At 40.1% G+C, this 20,548-nt stretch overlaps 1 protein-coding gene across 1 annotated transcript in view; it reads left to right on the top strand.

The window, feature by feature from the left end:
* The first annotated feature begins 518 nt into the window (after positions 1 to 518).
* Positions 519 to 20,548, top strand: part of LOC126298797 (uncharacterized) — a 193,537-nt gene continuing 173,507 nt past the window's right edge. Inside the window, exon 1 of the mRNA XM_049990261.1 lies at positions 519 to 891. Coding sequence (XP_049846218.1) covers positions 870 to 891 — 22 coding nt within the window. The 5' untranslated portion in view covers positions 519 to 869. The remainder of the gene's footprint in view (positions 892 to 20,548) is intronic.

Genomic DNA, 20,548 nt, shown 5'->3' on the forward strand with positions numbered 1-20,548 from the left:
ATCTGCTTCACTATTCAACGGCTTGATATGTTTTACCAGATCTATTTCAGTTCTAAAACCAGAAACACACTCTCAAATACGATTTAAAAGAAAACTATTTGTCACTTTATGCACACGTAATCGGGACCCATAACCTATTGTATTTTGTTGTGAAAAAACTTATTTATTCTCAATAAAGATCAGGTGCTGACAAAAATCAGTGAATCTGGTTTCCAAATACTTAGATTTATTTCTGGTTTTGGAGGCAATGTTTACATATGAAGTCACTTGATCAAAGAGCTTCTGAAAAAATAGCTAAGAGTAAAAATGTGAGTGTTGTGACTCAAACAAAAAAACAGAGATAAACAAAACATGCTCATACATGATGTTCAATAATATATTAACACAAAACTTCTTTTTTAAAAATACGTTCATAGAAATAATTTACAGCCACTATGTTAGTTAAAGATTAAACGTGAAATGTTTGCCGCTAGCTTCAGTATAACCACATATTTGTAAGACTGTGGTATAACTAGCGAAGAAAATACACATACAGGAATGTTAGTCGCTAGTGTGGACTGGACTAGGATGTAAACAACGAACATTGTTGCAAACATTTTTTAGACTTGTTCGAAAACGATTTTGGGCGCAGAAACATGTTTTTAACCTCAATGTAAACGCAGCTGTAATATTTAAATCACTTGGTACGAACATTTTTGTTTGGTCGACGGCTTCATGTGTTTCGACTATCGATTACAACGCTAATGTATTTGTTGTTCCTACAAGATTTGATTTGGGCGCGAAGTCGGTGGAAGTTTATATAGAAAAGGAAGGTGTTATTGTGGTTTTGTGGTGTTTTGTGTACTTGTTTTTAATGCACTCGGATAAATATGAGTAAGGATGACTGGATCAGTAAGTAAATAAATTAAAATATGTACTTTATGCTTTAACCGTTGTGCTTAGCCGGCCATTCTGTGTCGTGGAATTTCCGGCTTATTTTTAATGTTATTGTTTGTTTTACTACAATATTTATTTTCCTTAGTGACATTGGATACCATTGTGATTTTTAAGAACCAGACAGAACAGAACATCTACATTGTTATGACTGTTTTGTGATTTTGTGTTGTAAGCGACGCCATCGAGACTACGAACATAGTGGCCATCCTGATTTATTTCTTATTCCCTGTTTATTGATCGTGGAATTACCCAACAATTTGTCTGCGCATCTGTTTATTATTTAGAGCGTTCAGTTTATCACTGATTTTCGTTCAGTTCATTGTAGGCCGTCTTTGTTTCAGTTTACTAAATATTCATAAAATTATATACGAAAACAGCTTTTCCTGTTAACACGCGTAATGTAAGAAAATATGGTGATAGGGCCATGTTGTATTTTGCCACCAATTTTCTAGAGTGTTTCTGGACACTGTTACACCGTGGGAAATAATAGAGAATAATATATTATAAAACTCAGTTCACGAAATGACAAGCCCCACTGGTAAGTGTGCAGGGGAAAAGCTGAGCACATATCCTCAAGACATATTGATATTTATTGTGGCATGTCTTGAGGTATTTGTAAACATCCCAAGTTGCTATGTGATGAAAGTAATGTCAAATGCGCGAAAAACTGTTTGTCTAAACATTTGAATTAAGTAGAGATATTTTTTCGTCTATGGATGAATGGATGAATGAAACTATCATTTCATTGTCTGTATGAGGTTTAGGAACATTTGGTTCTGTCGTTGTCTGCTTATTGATTGGTGAGCAGATATAATGACAGATTTGTGGAACAAAGATTAACATGTTATATTTTCCACAATTCAAATGTTTCTTGGAAAAGTGTCGTCATTTATTCTAGTGTATGTCGTAATTTATTAAAATTTACGTTCCATATTGAATGAATGTATGTATGTATGTCAAGAAGTAGGTCTAATCTGGGAGAAGAGGTTCTCATATATTAAAGCTATTGTGTACATAGTGTATGATGAATGTTTAGCACTGTGTGGTGCATTATGTCAGAAATGCTCTGCTTGATATAAACCTTTCAGTTATGTTAGTCTCTTGAGTTGTACCAACAGCTGGCTAGCAAATAATGCTCAGGAATGAGGTATACAAGATTCTATACACATTGTTATTATACACATTGTTTCAAGTTTGCTATATGATAGTCATCATGTTGATGCAAGATTTACATGGTTGTTCCTTTTCGTGTCAGTTTACATTCACCCTGGGCACCTGAAAAGTATTAAATTTATCAGTGTTGTAAAATAGTATTATGGGCACTATCTAATTATATAATGGTAAGACAGAGATTCAGGAACCAGGTTTTAAAGTGTAAGACATTTCCAGTGGCAGATGTGGACTCTGACCACAATCTATTGGTTATGAACTGTAGATTAAAACTGAAGAAACTGCATAAAGGTGGGAATTTAAGGAGATGGGACCTGGATAAATATAAAGAACCAGAGGTTGTAGAGTGTTCCAGGGAGCGCATTAGGGAACAATTGACAAGAATGAGGGAAAGAAATACAGTAGAAGAAGAATGGATAGCTTTGAGGGATGAAGTGGTGAAGGCAGCAGAGGATCAAGTAGGTAAAAAGACAAGGGCTAGTAGAAATCCTTGGGTAACAGAAGAAATATTGAATTTAATTGATGAAAGGAGAAAACATAAAAATGCATTAAATGAAGCAGGCAAAAAGGAATACAAACATGTCAAAAATGAGATCGACAGGAAGTGCAAAATGGCTAAGCAGGGATGGCTAGAGGACAAATGTAAGGATATAGAGGCTTATCTCACTAGGGGTAAGATAGGTACTGCCTACATGAAAATTAAAGAGACCTTTGGAGATAACAGAACCACTTGTATGAACATCAAGAGCTCAGATGGAAACCCAGTTCTAAGCAAAGAAGGGAAAGGAGAAAGGTGGAAGGAGTATATAGAGGGTCCGTACAAGGGCAATTTTCTTGAGGACAATATATGGAAATGGAAGAGGAGGTAGAAGAAGATGAAATGGGAGATATGATACTGCGTGCAGAGTTTGACAGAGCACGGAAAGACCTAAGTTGAAACAAGGCCCCGGAAGTAGACAACATTCCATTAGAACTGCTGATAGCCTTGGGCGAGCCAGCCCTGACAAAACTCTACCATCTGGTGAGCAAGATGTACGAGACAGGCGAAATACCCTCAGGTTTCAAGAAGAATATAATAATACCAATCCAAAAGAAAGCAGGTGTTGACAGATGTCAAAGTTACCAAACTATCACTTTAATAAGCAACGGCTGCAAAATACTAACTTGAATTCTTTACAGACGAATGGAAAAAAAAACTGGTAGAAGCTGACCTCGGGGAAAATCAGTTTGGATTCTGTAGAAATATTGGAATGCGTGAGGCAATACTGACCCTACGACTTATCTTAGAGAATAGATTAAGGAAAGGCAAACCTACATTTCTAGCATTTGTGGACTTAGAGAAATCTTTCGACAATGTGGATTGAAATACTCTCTTTCAAATTCTGAATGTGGCAGGGGTTAAATACTGGGAGCGAAAGGCTATTTACAATTTGTACAGAAACCAGATGGCAGTTATAAGATTCGAGGGGCATGAAGGGGAAGCAGTGGTTGGGAAGGGAGTGAGACATGATTGTAGCCTATCCCCGATGTTATTCAATCTGTATATTGAGCAAGCAATAAAGGAAACAGGAGAAAAATTCGGAGTAGGAATTAAAATCCATGGAGAAGAAATAAAAACTTTGAGGATCGCTGATGATATTGTAATTCTGTCAGAGACTGCAAAGGACGTGGAAGAGCAGCTGAACGGAATGGACAGTGCCGTGAAAGGAGGATATAAGATGAACATCAACAAAAGCAAAACGAGGATAATGGAATGTAGTCGAATTAAATCGGGTGATGCTGTGGGAATTAGATTAGGGAATTAGATGCTTAAAGTAGTAAATGAGTTTTGCTATTTGGGAAGCATAATAACTCATGATGGTGGAAGTAGAGAGGATATAAAATGTAGACTGGCAATGGCAAGGAAAGTGTTTCTGAAGAAGAGAAATTTGTTTACACCGAGTATAGATTAAAGTGTCAGGAAGTTGTTTCTGAAAATATTTGTATGGAGTGTAACCATGAATGGAAGTGAAACGTGGACGATAAATAGTTTAGACTAGAAGAGAATAGAAGCTTTCGAAATGTGGTGCTACAGAAGAATGCTGCAGATTAGACGGGTAGGTCACGTAACTAATGAGGAGGTATTGAATAGAATTGGGGAGAAGAGAAATTTGTGGCACAACTTGACTAGAAGAAGGGATCGGTTGGTAGAACATGTTCTGAGGCATCAAGGGATCACCAATCTAGTATTGGAGGACAGCTTGGAGGGTAGAAATGGTAGAGGGAGACCAAGAGATGAATACACTAAACAGATTCAGAAGGATGCAGGTAGCAGTAGGTACTGGGAGATGAAGAAGCTTGCACAGGATAGAGTAGCATGGAGAGCTGCATCAAACCAGTCTCTGGACTGAAGACCACAACAACTCTTTATTTACACCAGTGACATTGCATTTATTTGTGTACAGTCCCAGTTGTCAGTTCTATCACCAGGTATTTATATTTATCAAGGCTTGCTGCACTTCACGGGATAAGTCAGTGTCGGTACAATGTGGAAAAGCAACATTTTTCAGTCTGATCATGTCAAATTTGGTGCATCCAATGATGTAGCTAAAAGATGGAAAATTAACAATTTGCACAGGCATATGACAGTTGCGAAGAAAGTTACGGGTCTGCAAAGTTTGGAAATTGGGTGAAATGTACGTATTCATCTGTCTCAACATAAAAGATGATAATTCTTGTTCTAAATCAGGTACAGCACTAAAACTTGGGGTCAAGAGGAGTGTTCGGTAAGAGTTGATGGCTTTGGCTGATGGCGTAATTTTATGGTTTGCTGTCACGTCATCTTACGGTTCATATATTCACAGTTTTGTTGTTGGTTGGAGAAGCGAATGGATTTTGGGGGGGGGGGGGGCACTTCGTGGTGACACATTGATATGTTGCTTAGTCAGAGGTATAGGGTAGGTTGGATGGTAGCAATTTGGTTGTGAGTTTGCAAAGCCAGTGATTGCGGTACTGGAAAAACCTAGTTGTGGTGACAGACTGGTGAGTAGCTTAGCCCAGTTGAAAAAAATCGATAACATCACATTATAGTGACCACAGTGTGAATGGCACTTATTGTATGTTTCCTGTGTCACTGGTCAAGGCCAACGACTTCTATGAAACATTCTCTATATCCTGAAACTTCTATCATTGAAAAACTGCTAAATAGTACTTTGCATTGATATGCAATGTGGTGGGTATATAAGAAGTTTCACATTGAAGGTAACTGATCTTACCATTTGACCTTGAATATATTGTGTTTCTTTAATATGCTGCTGTAAACATGGTAAATATGAAGTTGGCGCACCAAAGGCATCATGACCAATAATTTGTCAGCATCGGTACTATACCATGCAGAAGGCACACAGGAATATGGATCACAAATTATTAAAAAATAAAATTAACAAGGTAATCTTGTAAAAATGTTTTATGGTATTGTAGTCATACTAAGAACCATTTATGGCGTGGCTTCATTGAAAGGACTGTAAAAAGTGGTTGTCTCTAATTTGGCAAGTTGCCAATTTAATTGTTTCCATTCACCACTTCTGATGCAGCGAGAGAGTGTACTTCCAGTTGGAGACTGTCACATCTGATAACACAAAATGCTCAAGTATGCACAGAAAAGTAAAGGTTAGCTTATTTTATCAAAATATTTGAGAACTGATTAATGTAGTAGAAGAGCTTCTTGTCTGTTTGCAAAATTTAGAGGTAGAGGTGTTGGCCAACTACTGCAGGAAAATCTAGGTCCAGAGTACCAGGCCACAAACTTTTTCAAGCCTAGTGCAGATTTGGGTCTGGTGACAGGGGGTGTAGGTTCTTTATGCAAGGATTTCACAAAGGAGGATGCCATGGTTATAGTGGGTTGTCCGGGAAATAGCATTGACAGAGACTGAATATTCCATAGAGAGTGACCTGGTGAAGATAGCATCAGCAACGAAGCATACAAGTGTGGGATTTGTGTCTGTGTTGAGATGCCATGATCGGCCTCATTTGAACTCTTCCGTCGGGAGGGTGAATTTGGAGTTGGAGTGGCTGCTTAGGTGGGAGTACACTAGGCATGGCCTACACCTCAGTAGGGAAGGGAAGGGAAAACTGTCTGGATTGATTGGAGAAAACTTAAGGGAGACACTGTCACAAGTGGTAAAATACCTGTGGTCACAGATGTCAGAGGGATGCCTTTTTTTAGGATAGGGAAGGGGAAAGAAAATGAGTTTTAAGAGAGATTGGCAGACACACACAGTTTGAGAAAACCGATGAACAGGAGTCAGATTTTAGCATACAGCCTCCATTTAAACAGTGTTTAACAGAAAGTAATCAGAAACTGCCAGTTCATCTTTGCCAAAGCAGTTATAGTCCCATTAGTATGCAGTATCAGTTATCTTTATTACACCAGAACATTCTGGGACTCAGAAATAAAGTTGATGAACTACTCATTTGTTTTGATGAAATGAATTCATCTAACCAACTTGATGTAATCTGCCTCTCTGAACATCAAGTGACCACTGGTATAGAAATGTTAGACATTTCAGGATTTAAGCTAGCTTCCTACTTCTACTGAGTAGATATGGATGGAGGAGGAGTTGCCATATTTATTAAAAACTGCCATAAATTCAAGAATATTGACATTAATAAACTCTGTTTAGAGCAGCATCTAGAAGCATGTGCAACAGAAGTAGTGTTCCTTAACAGACCCTCTATAATTGTAACTATTTACTGAGCACCCGCAAGAAATTATAATCTATTCATAAATCATCTAGCAGCTCTTTTGGGTTATTTAACAGGAAGAAACAAAGAAATTTTGATTGCTGGTGACTTTAATACAGATTTTCTGATGCAGTCTTCCAGTAAACATTTACTGCAGTTAGTAATGTTGTCTTTCAGTCTAACTCACGCTGTAAACTTTCCAACTAGGATCACTAAATCCTCAAGGACAGCCATTGATAACATTTTTATAGACAAATCAAAGAAACAATGTCATGACATGCAGTTCCTTGTTTTAGATGTAAATTCTAAGCAGATTATCAAGACTGCTAAATCTGAGTACAGGAAAGTAGTCAATCAACCAAAAGTTGAGTGTTTTAGAAAACTGCTCAAAGATATAAACTGGAAAGATGTTCATAGTGCTCATGACATGAATGAAAAATGAAACACATTCATGAACAATGTCAGTACAATGTTTGAAAACTGTTTTCCTCTAAAAGTTACTCAAATTAAACAGAAGTCTATAATAATTGTTGATTACACAAGGAATATAGATTTCATGTGAGAGGAAAAGGAAAATGTATCTGTCGACCAAGAATAGCTCCAGTGCTGATTATTTAGCTAAATACAAAGAATACTGTAAAATATTAAAAAAAAAGTAATTCAGACATCTAAACAAATGCACTATGAGAAGAAGATAGCAATGTCAGGGAAAAAAATAAAAACAATATGGGATATAGTGAAAGAGGAGACTGGTAGAACCAGAAAGGAACAGGAGCAAATAGCATTAAGAGTGGATCACACATTAGTAACCGATGGGCATAGTGTGGCAAATCTATTTAACAAGTACTTTATATCCATTACTGATTGAATGGGATTGTCAGGGTTAGTAAATAATACCCTTGAATATCTGAAACTAGCCTTTACAAATAGCTTCAGGTACATGAATATGTCACTCGCTTCACCAAAAGAAATAACTTCCATAATAAAATCTTTAAACATAAACCATTCTAGTGGTTACGATGAAATACCAACGAAGTTAATTAAGGCATGTTCTTGTGAGTTTAGTGCAATTCTAAGTTACTTGTGTAACCAGTCAATTATAACTGCGACTTTCCCCTGACTGGCTTAAATATGCAGATGTTAAGCCTCTATTCAAGAAAGGGGATAAAGAGATACCATCAAACTACAGACCAATTTCACGTTTGCCAGCATTCTCAAAAATTTTAGAAAAAGTAATGTACAGGCAGCTTCTCAACCATCTGCCCACAAATAACGTATTATCAAGAACACAGTTTGGATTTCTGAAGGGTTCTGTTATCGAGAAGGCTATTTAAACCTACAGTGAAAATGTACTTTTTTCATTAAATAACAAATTACAAGCGGCAGGTATTTTCTGTGATTTGTCAAAGGCATTTGATTGCGTGAACCGCAACATCCTTTTAAATAAATTAGAATTCTATGATGTCACGGGCAGTGCTGCAACATGGTTGAAGTCATACCTCCCTAACAGGAACAAAGGGTGACAGTGCAAGGGACTAGTGAATTAAGTCATCAGTCATCATCAGAATGGGAAGAAATTACATGTGGTGTCCCACAAGGATCCATCTTAGGGCCATTGCTTTTTCTTGTGTACATTAATGATCTCTCATCAGTTACACTGCCAGAAGTAGAGTTCGTTTTCTTTGCAGATGACACAAGTATTGCAATAAATAGTATGTCGAGTGTAGTTCTATAAAGATCTGCTAATGATATTTTAATGGATATTAATAAATGGTTTAAAGCCAACTCACTAATATTAAACTTCGAAAAGACTCACTGTATGCAATTCAGAACCTGTAAGAGGTTTCCACCCAGCATATGCATAAAGTATGAAGAAGAGCAGATAGAAGAGGTTGACAGTCTTAAATTCCTTGGATTTCAACTTGATAATAAATTCAGTTGGGAGGAGCACACCACAGAACTGCAGAAATGCCTTAACAAATCTGTATTAACAATTCGAGTGTTAGCTGACATAGGCGAGATAAAAATGAAAAAGCTTGCATACTTTGCCTACTTTCATTCCATAAAGTCATATGGTATAATATTTTGGGGTAAATCGTCAAGTCAAACAAAAGTTTTCAGAGTCCAAAAGCATGTAATATGTATTATTTGTCAAGTAAATTCATGGACGTCCTGTAGAAACCTCTTCAAAGAACTGGGTATGCTAACTACTGCCTCTCAATATATTTACTCCTTAATGAAATTTGTCCTAGATAATATGTCTTTTTTTCCAACAAACAGCTCAGTTCATACATACAATACTAGGAACAAAAATGATCTGCACAAGGACTTAAAAGCACTTACTTTAGTTCAAAAAGGGGTCCACTACTCGTGAACACTCAGCTTCAATAATCTGCCAGCAAACATAAAAAATTTAGTTACAAATAAAGATCCGTTTTAAAAGGAGCCTGAAAGACTTACACTATTGGCCAACTCCTATTCCATTGATGAATCTTTGAATAGAAACAAATGATGTATTGTATATATTCATACTATTAGTATCGTTATTTCTTCTTCTTCTTCCTTTATATATACACTCCTGGAAATTGAAATAAGAACACTGTGAATTCATTGTCCCAGGAAGGGGAAACTTTATTGACACATTCCTGGGGTCAGATACATCACATGATCACACTGACAGAACCACAGGCACATAGATACAGGCAACAGAGCACGCACAATGTCGGCACTAGTACAGTGTATATCCACCTTTCGCAGCAATGCAGGCTGCTATTCTCCCATGGAGACGATCGTAGAGATGCTGGATGTAGTCCTGTGGAACGGCTTGCCATGCCATTTCCACCTGGCGCCTCAGTTGGACCAGCGTTCGTGCTGGACGTGCAGACCGTGTGAGACGACGCTTCATCCAGTCTCAAACATGCTATATGGGGGACAGATCCGGAGATCTTGCTGGCCAGGGTAGTTGACTTACACCTTCTAGAGCACGTTGGGTGGCACGGGATACATGCGGACGTGCATTGTCCTGTTGGAACAGCAAGTTCCCTTGCCGGTCTAGGAATGGTAGAATGATGGGTTCGATGACGGTTTGGATGTACCGTGCACTATTCAGTGTCCCCTCGACGATCACCAGAGGTGTATGGCCAGTGTAGGAGATCGCTCCCCACACCATGATGCCGGGTGTTGGCCCTGTGTGCCTCGGTCGTATGCAGTCCTGATTGTGGCGCTCACCTGCACGGCGCCAAACACGCATACGATCATCATTGGCACCAAGGCAGAAGCGACTCTCATCGCTGAAGACGACACGTCTCCATTCGTCCCTCCATTCACGCCTGTCGCGACACCACTGGAGGCGGGCTGCACGATGTTGGGGCGTGAGCGGAAGACGGCCTAACGGTGTGCGGGACCGTAGCCCAGCTTCATGGAGACGGTTGCGAATGGTTCTCGCCGATACCCCAGGAGCAACAGTGTCCCTAATTTGCTGGGAAGTGGCGGTGCGGTCCCCTACGGCACTGCGTAGGATCCTACGGTCTTGGCATGCATCCGTGCGTCGCTGAGGTCCGGTCCCAGGTCGACGGGCACGTGCACCTTCCGCCGACCACTGGCGACAACATCGATGTACTGTGGAGACCTCACGCCCCACGTGTTGAGCAATTCGGCGGTACGTCCACCCGGCCTCCCGCATGCCCACTATACGCCCTCGCTCAAAGTCCGTCAACGGCACATACGGTTCACGTCCACGCTGTCGCGGCATGCTACCAGTGTTAAAGACTGCGATGGAGCTCTGTATGCCACGGCAAACTGGCTGACACTGACGGCGGCGGTGCACAAATGCTGCGCAGCTAGCGCCATTCGACGGCCAACACTACGGTTCCTGGTGTGTCCGCTGTGCTGTGCGTGTGATCATTGCTTGTACAGCCCTCTCGCAGTGTCCGGAGCAAGTATGGTGGGTCTGACACACCGGTGTCAATGTGTTCTTTTTTCCATTTCCAAATAAAATAGAAAGAAACTTCCACATGGGAAAAATATCTTAAAAACAAAGATTCCAAGACTTACCAAGCGGGAAAGCGCCGGCAGACAGGCACAATGAACAAAACACACAAACACACACACAGAATTTGAGCTTTCGCAACCGGCGGCTGCTTCGTCTGGAAAGAGGGAAGGAAAAGGAAAGATGAAGGGATATGGGTTTTAAGGGAGAGGGTAAGGAGTCATTCCAATCCCGGGAGCTGAAAGACCCTATGAGATCCCCAAAGCACCTTCCCTACCCTCTGGCTCCTACCCTTGCAACCGCTCCCGGTGTAAAACCTGTCCTATGCACCCTCCCACCCCCACCTACTCCAGTCCTGTAACCCGGAAGGTGTACACGATCAAAGGCAGAGCCACGTGTGAAAGCACCCATGTGATTTACCAACTGACCTGCCTACACTGTGACGCTTTCTATGTGGGAATGACCAGCAACAAACTGTCCATTCGCATGAATGGACACAGGCAGACAGTGTTTGTTGGTAATGAGGATCACCCTGTGGCTAAACATGCCTTGGTGCACAGCCAGCACATCTTGGCACAGTGTTACACCGTCCGAGTTATCTGGATACTTCCCACCAACACCAACCTATCCGAACTCCGGAGATGGGAACTTGCCCTTCAATATATCCTCTCTTCTCGTTATCCACCAGGCCTCAATCTCCGCTCATTTCAAGTTGCCGCCACTCATACCTCACCTGTCTTTCAACAACATCTTTGCCTCCACACTTCCGCCTCGACTTACATCTCGCCCTTACTCTTTGCCTTTAAATATGTCTGCTTGTGTCTGTGTATGTTTGGATGTGTGTGTGTGTGTGTGTGTGTGTGTGTGTGTGTGTGTGTGTGTGTGTGTGTGTGTGTGTGTGTGTGCGCGCGCGCGCTCGTGCGCGCGATTATATACCTATCCTTTTTTCCTCCTAAGGTAAGTCTTTCCGCTCCCGGGATTGGAATGACTCCTTACCCTCTCCCTTAAAACCTATATCCTTTCATCTTTCCTTTTCCTTCCCTCTTTCCTGACGAAGCAGCCGCCGGTTGCGAAAGCTCAAATTCTGTGTGTGTGTGTTTGTGTGTTTTGTTCATTGTACCTGTCTGCCGGCGCTTTCCCGCTTGGTAAGTCTTGGAATGAGGATCTCCTCAGCACAGATCTATGGAACGAAAAACTAATCTAATCTCGTCTAATAGAGCTCTGAAAAGGTAGACATCCTGTGCCCATCTGAGCACCACATAACCACAGGGTTAGATAAGCTACACACAAAAGATTAGACTCTAGCAGCATACTCATTGAATTGAATTTTATTTGATCTTCTAGGATTACATGTTGTACAGTGAACTACATGTAATATAGGACATGTCAAAAATACAAAAACCTTCATTATCAGATACTTCCTAACTATTCTAACATCATTGATTATAATTAACAATATTTACAAATTTACTGTGAGTAGTATTTGCCAACACTGTAGTACTACTTTTCCACCAGATGATCTTCTTCCAGAACAAATATGGAAATAATAGAGTTTTAAAATATTGAAACAAGTAAATTTTGTTGTGGTCATCACAAGGAGTGTGTGCTTGTGAATTAGTAGTGAAAAATAATTCACTTTTAAATGTAACTGTATATACATCCCCACTACGAAATAGTGAACTGTTTATGAGGAGTCTGGATACCTTAGTGTGCTATCTGTCCGACACCAGCAAGAATAGTCTGTGGTGACTTCAATGTAGATTTTTGAAAGAATTTTGATATCAGAAATCATCTGGAACCCTTATTTTTTTTCCTACTATTTGATCTCAGTTACTAACTTTCCAACACTGGTGGATAAAGACAGTAGAACACTAATTGACAAAATGTTCTTTGGTGAACCCCAGGGCTGGAAAATAGCTGTTTACCCAGTAACAAATGCTATCTTTGATCAGGATGCATTGTTAGGTAGGACAAATAACGTAGTACCTTACAGTATGGATACTCCTCAGTGGAAATCAGAATAATTGTTGACTCCAGGACAGATGTTTTCAAGAATAGTTTACAAGACATGACCTGAGATGAAATTTACACCGAACCAAATAGTAGCGTAAAATGTAATATATTTCATGCTAAATTCATATAATTATTTGAAAGTAGCTTTCTGCATGATAATCAGTAAGGACATCAAACAGTGATCACTACATGGCTTAAAGTATTGTGAAAGAAAAATGGAAATGTATCAGTTGGCAAGAACAAGTAGAGATTCTGCAGTAGTTGCACACTACAAAAACTACTCAGAATTACCAAGAAAGTGATTAAAAATTCAAGGAACATGCACATAATGCCAGAAATCAGTAATTCTGGCAACAGGTAAGGCTATATATGGAATGCAGTAACAAACAACAACGACTATTGAACTGAATGCTGAATGGAAGGGCTATAAATGATGAGTCACAGTTGGCAGATGCATTCAGTAATCTTGTCTTAAATATGGTAGGTAGCATAGGGACAAACAGGTCAATAGAAAAATCACTGCACTATGTTGAAAAAGTAACTCTTGTAAAATTCAATTGTATAAATGTATCACCAATTTCTCCTTCTGAAATTAAGAAAATACATTCTCCCAAAAACAAAAGCAGGTGTGACTAATCTCTTTGCTGCCCCTGCAGCCTCATCACAAAGTCCTTTCCTGTAGTTAACCAACACTTGTATGTAATTTCGTCTATGTAGTTTGTACCATACTGTTCAAGCAGATAGTCAGTCTTGATAAACTTGGACAGTAGGGGCATGCCCCGAAAAAACATGCTGGCAGTGCAGGATTGCTTGTTACAAATGCTACACAGTGTTTTTATGATGGTTATGTGTGTTCTTCACACTTGGTATTTCAATTTACACCCTTCAACCATTGACTTAAAATTCTGGTTTGACACGTGCACAAACAGCATGGATCCCATTGGAATAGGCAATAACACAGTGCTTTGGCTGCAGCTCACAAAATTTGAGTCTGCAATATTCACATAGGGGCATGTATCTTTGAAATCTGCATGCAATTCCGTAAGATTGTGCAATCATAACTGGTGATACTTATGCACTCAAATTCCAGTTTCTTTCACAGACCAAGTCTTTTCCCCCTGGTATCACACAGCTTACATTGTGATAACAGTGAAATCATGTTCACATTGAACAGTTTTTTCACTTATTGATTTGGTGTGACTAATATATGGATCACACAATTTTACTTTGCCCTTGTGCGGTGGAAGCTTATGATCAGCTCATAGCACATTGGCTGCTGAGACAAGCTCCGCCTCCTTCTCACCCCAGAGTAGCCAGCTCATAGCGTATAAAAGAAACAAATAGTTAATGGATAAATGTGTTACAGAAGTTGATGGCAAGATGCTAGAAGAACGATGTACAGCTTCTTCGGTCATTTTTGTAAAGAACATTCACTGTGCATAACAGTGCACATGGATCAACGGTGTATTCGTATTGGCTACTTGGCGTGCAATAATGTTACGGTACATAGCTAAGTTTGGCAACGAGTGTAAACATTCTGGAGCACCATGATGTGAGCTGATTTCCACTGATCAAAGAGGGGCCAAGTAAAAGTGTGTGACCAGTACCATGTTCTGTAATTAACTGTTTTGCTCTTCGTGCCATGTAATCTGAAGTGGAAAAACCTTTCATGGTTTTCCTTATACTCCTGCTCTTTGGAAGTACTGTCAAAATTTGTATTTTGTCACACATACATTCTGTATCATGAAATATGTCTTCCAGTTGGGCTATGATTTCTCTTTCTCCTTTTCTTTCACTATCTTATTTTTCCAGTTGTGTCACATAAGTATGCTCCAACACTGAGGCAACCTTTTTCAATTTTTGCTTTGGGTACTGCTTTCATGTTGAGGCCTCTCTTTCTTCACAGGAAATTCACCTAAAAACTGAAGGCTAGTGTTTAAAGAATCCAGAGCCAATGCTATGTTATCTTCACTTAACAATTCTTCTGGAGGTAACTAGCACAATTGAGCCAACACTTGCATAGGTTGATGAGTTTTGTCATATATGCTTTCTAAATTTGCTAGCAATACATTAGGACATGTTTACCATCCACTCCTAAATATTCGTCCAATGCTTCTTCTTTTTTGGGTTAGATTAATAACATACTTTTTAAATATGTACTGATGAGTAAGTATGGCCCAGAACCTAAATTTTGCTGTAGTACACTCTTGTTTGTTGATTTTTACTCACAACACACTTTTTAAAGAAGTATTGATGTGTAACTAGTCCCTTTAATGCCGGGCATCGTGAATTTGCATCGTACCAGTGTGACTCTAATGAGTGTAAGGTTAACTGTTAAGAGAGTGGAAGTGCCAGTAGGTAAATTGTACATGAAATTACCAACACTTTTGAAATGTGCTGCTAGCATTTTTTGGATACTTCCAGGCTGACATACATTTTTATTTTTCTTACATGAAGGGATTCATTCAGGCATGAAGAGGTTAATGTACTGAACCTGAAAATAGTGAAAAGCAATACATTTTTCTGAGTTATCACATTTGCCTGAGATGGTCAAATATTTCTACCATGTGACTCAGAGATTCTATAACCAACATACAGAGTGACAATTGCCAAGACTACAGATTACGATATTTTCAAAAGGCGGGCATAAAGTTCCCCATCTCCTTTCCTGTCCCCTTGGTATTGTGTGGGTTAAGAATAAGCATCAGACCGGAATGAAATCCAGCAGAGACTGGAATGGGAATCAGAACAATGTGGAGTTGACTAAAGTCACTGAAGCAGTGAATCAGCACCAAGGGCAAGTCTAAATCAAATCCTGATTACATCTGCATATATACTCTGCTAGCCACCAAGTGGTGTGTGGCAGAGGGCACAATTCATGCCAAAGTCATATTCCCCCCCCCTCTGTTCCACTCGCAGATCGCATGAGGGAAAAACGACTGTCTGAATGCCTCAGTATGAGCTCTAAGTTCCCTTATTTTTGAATGGTGATCATTGCGCAATTTGAAAATTGGTGGTAATAATATGTATGCTGTACGTCCTCTGTGAAGATCGGATTTCGGAATTTAATGAGCAGCCCCTTCCGTTTGTTGTGCCATCTATCTGCAAGTGTGTCCCTCTTCAAACTTTCTATGAGATTTGTAACTCTCTCTCGCAATGGCTAAATGTACCAGTCACGAATCTTGCAGCTCTTCTTTGGACCTTCTCAATCTCTTGAATCACACCCAACTGGTAAGGCTCCCATACAGACGAACCGGACTCTTAAAAAATAAAGACTGGACGAACTAATGTATTGTAAGCTATTTTCTTTGCTGAAGGCCTGCATCGCTTCAGAATTCTGCCAATAAACCGCAATCTGGAGTTTGTCTTACCCGTTACTTGTGTAATCTGATCATTCCATTTGAGATCATTTCGAATAGTCACACCTAGATACTTGACGGATGTTACTGCTTCCAAAGACTGGGCAATTATTTTGTACTCGTACATTAATGGGGATTTTCGCCTTGTTATACGCAATATGTTACATTTGCGAATATTGAGAGACAACTGCCAGTCATTACACCACACATTTATTTTCAGCAAATCCTCATTGATTTGTTCACAACTTTTGTGCGATACTACTTTCCTATAGACTATAGCAACATCGGCAAACAGTCTCAGGCCGCTGTCAATACCATCAACTAGATTTTTTATGTAAATCGTAAAAAGCAGCAGACCTCTTACGCTGCCCTGGGGCACACCTGAAGTTACGCTTGTTTCTGTTGAAGTCGCCCCATTCAGGACGACATACTGCTTCCTGTCTGTTAGAAAACTTCCTATCCAACCACATATGTCATCGGATAGACTATAAGTGTGCACTTTTTGGAGCAAGCGACAGTGTGGAACTGAGTCGAATGCCTTTCGAAAGTTGAGAAATATGGCATCAACCTGGGAGCCGATATCTAGAGCATGTTGTATATAATGCACAAAGAAGGCCAGCTGTGTCTCGCATGACTGCTGTTTCCTAAAACCGTGCTGGTTTCTGCAGATGATCTTCTCAGAGGCTAGAAAGGTCATTATGTCTGAACACAAAATATGTTCCATGATTCTACAATAAATTGATGTTAATGAAATTGACCGGTAATTATGTGCATCCAATTTATTATCCTTTTTATAGATTGCTATGACCTGGGCCTTCTTCCAGTCCTGTGAAATTTTCCACTGATCTCTGATAGATTATGGACAAGAATGGTGCTATATTTGTAGCATAGTCAACGTAAAATCTTATGGGGATACCGCCTGTGCCAGATGCCTTCCTGGTGTGTGAGGATCTTAACTGTTTTACAATCCCAGATACACTAAACACTATGTCAGCCATCCTTGCATTTGTTCAATAGTTGAAAGGGGAATGGTGCTGCAGTCCTCTTACCGTAAACAAGTTTTTGAAAGCTAGGTTTAGAATTTCGTACTGTCAGCAAGAGAAGGTATTGAATGATTTGTAGCGTTCATAGATTTTACGTATGACTATAATTTTTTGGGGTTATTTTTTAGAATCTGCAGATAAAACATTGCTTTCAAATTCGTTAAAAGAATCTCTTATTGTCCTTCCGACAGCTGCTTTCATTTCTCATAATTAGTGTTTGTCAGTGGAGCAGTGAATACATTTGCACAGTCATTTTAGACTGTGCAAAATTCTCTGCTTTCTCAGCAACTTCCTAATATGTTTGTTGTACCGAGGTGGATCCTTTCGCTCCCCTGTATTTTTGCTAGGCACTTACTTCTCTAGCACGTGGTGGACAATACCTTTAAATTTCGACCAAAGATGCTCAATATCTTTGTGTCCCACAGTGAATGCTTGAAGCTGACTATGAAGATATTCATTAATGACACTTTTATTTGCTCTTTTTTTATTTTTTTTTTATTTTTTTTTATCTTCCACTGACATACAAGCCACGACAACATTATGGTCACTAATATCTTCTTCTAGATTAACTTCTTCAAAAAGATCAGGTCTGTTTGTCGCCAAGATATCTAATGTGTTGTCATCTCCAGTTGGTTTTCCAAGCAATTGCTCAAAGTTGTATATTGAGAGCACTCCTAGTATAACTTCACACGAGTCTTTGCTTCTGCCCCCTGTGATAAACGTGTAATTTTCCCAGTCAATGGGTGCCAGATTAAAGTCTCCACATATGACTAATGGATAATTTGGATATCTACTTCCTATGTACTCGAGACTTTCCCTGAAACGTTCTGTGACGTTTGTTGCGGATGCTGGTGGTCTATAAAAACATCCTAATACAATGGTCATTCCTTGTCTGATTGACAGCTTTATCCAGACCATTTCACAGTCTGACCCACTATCGATCTCAACTGTGTTTAAACAGCTTTTAACTACAATGAACTCACCACCTCCCGTAGCATCAGTCCTATCCTTCCTAAACATTGTCCGATCTGAGTTCAAAATTTCACAGCTTTTTATGGTTGGTTTCAACTTGCTTTTGGTACCTAATACAATATTGGGATTGCTACTGTTTATTTTGGAGAGTAACTTGGGGATATTGCTACAGGAGATTAAGCATATTTAAATGCTTTGGAATGACCTATTTAGGCGAATTACCAATTTTTGCAGTTGGTACACCCACATCAGTGACATGAACTGGTACTTTTCCAGGCCAACGGTTTTTTTCCTGTTGGGAGGAACCTAATCTAAAAAATCCCTTTGTGCACGTCACAAGTACTGTGCTATCCATGTAGCTGCTTCCTGTGTGTAGTGCACCCCTGATCTGTTGAGGGGCAGTCTACAACCTTCCACCCCATTGCGTAGGTTGAGGAATCTACAACCATTTTCGTCACAGAGTCGGCGTAGCCTCTCGTTTAGATTCTCCACTCGACTCCAAACCAGAGGACCCTGGTTGACCCTGGGTACAATGCTACAGATCATCAGCTTGGCTTCCACTCCTTGAGAGATGGAGATCGCCTTCGCCAATTTAGCCAGCCATCGAAAGAACCCAAGGATTTCCTTGGAACCGCGACGACAGGCATTATTGGTGGCGACATGTGCAACAATCTGCAGCTGGCTGCACCCCGCATGCTTGATAGGTGCTGGAAGAGTCTGTTCCACATCCTGGACAAGGCCCCCTGGCAAGCACAAAAAGTGAATGTTGGACTTCTTCCCTGCCTTAGCCGCTATGTTCCTGAGGGGCTCCATGACCCGCCTAACATTGAAGCTCCCAATAACTAACAAACCCGTACCCCCACATGCCTGTCCGGAAGTTGCTGATGGAGCGGCCACTATCCTGGCAGAAGGTGCATTCTGATCTGGCTCAGCCTCCCTCACAGCATCAGATAGCACGCTGAATCTATTAGCAAAGTGCATGGGATTTGGCAGGAGCCTGCATCCCCCATGCGGCCTTCGCCTTGAGGCTCGAGACCTGGACACAGTCTGCCACCCAAACTGAGGTGAGAGTGGGCCGGCCAACTTATTTGCTCCTGAGGTTGGCTCAGTGACAGAGAGCTGTGACATCCCCCCCTCCCCCTCCCCTGCCCCGCTGCACATCTAGTACAGCAGAGGCTGCCCCAGGCACCCCATCCCCACTGCCAATCAAGATGGCACTCTGGAGCTTGTTGACTGTGGCCAACAAAGCTTCCAGCTGCATTTGGACTGTGGCCAACTCCTCCTGCATTCGCACACAACAGACACAGTCCCTATCCATCTAGCTAATAACTGATTTACTATAAAAGAACTTGAGGAAACCTACTACCACACAAGGTTAACAGCTACACTCTAGTTGGCAGAAAGGACACTCAATAATTAAAATAAAAAATTATGGTAGAAGCTAAATCTGGTGGTTATTTTCCTGCTGGGGGCTATTTAGTGAATAATAAAGAGTAAGACAGTGACCTACAGTAAACTGCTAAGGGCTATCTAGTGAATATTATTAACAAATTAAACAGTGACATATGGTAAGCTGCACCTACTGATTATCACTCGTTTTTGCAATTTAAACAGGTGTTTACGTAGATGCAAAAGTGACAAAATAAAACTATAAAAACATTTACCTTAAATTTACTGAGTCTAAATGACACTAATAAACATAAATACTGAGTATTGTACCCTGACAGATGCAAGTACAAAACAAAACCTTTTAGAGCTCAGAATGTAAAGCACAAATACAAACTCTGCTTTGTAGGAACCAATGGGCTTTTACAGGACACGGTCACTAAAGCCCACAACAAGCTAAGGAATTTAAGCAGACCACGAGGTGAGTTTTAGCTTTCTGCTAACCAAACTGTATGTAAGAAGGGCTCATAAGTTGTATTGTAACACTGATTTACTCAGATATTGTAGTGTAGTACTAATTTACCACATATTCTACGTTTGCTTATCTGTTAACGGTCGCAGGTTGAGCTAGTCAAATGGATACAAGTGAGGTTAGAATTCACTGTCAGTATCACTATTCCTAATAAAATGTATAAAAAGTGCTATCTTCAATGTATCGAGTCTAAATGACACTAATAATCGCAAATACTGAGTTTTGTGCACTGAATTAATTGATAATCCCGCTTATTTAACATCAGTTAAGAATGTAAACAAACATTTGTGTACTTGCAGAACGGTCCATGGTACAGGCAAGTGACCATTCAAATTTGGTGCACCTCTTACATATAGGAAGGTTTGATCTCACAGTTATTTATTAAGTGTTATGGGTATCAAAATTTCATCATCTGATTGAAGCTGTG

Source organism: Schistocerca gregaria, chromosome X (assembly GCF_023897955.1).
Source record: "Schistocerca gregaria isolate iqSchGreg1 chromosome X, iqSchGreg1.2, whole genome shotgun sequence".
In the NCBI taxonomy this organism is placed as follows: Eukaryota; Metazoa; Arthropoda; class Insecta; order Orthoptera; family Acrididae; genus Schistocerca; species Schistocerca gregaria.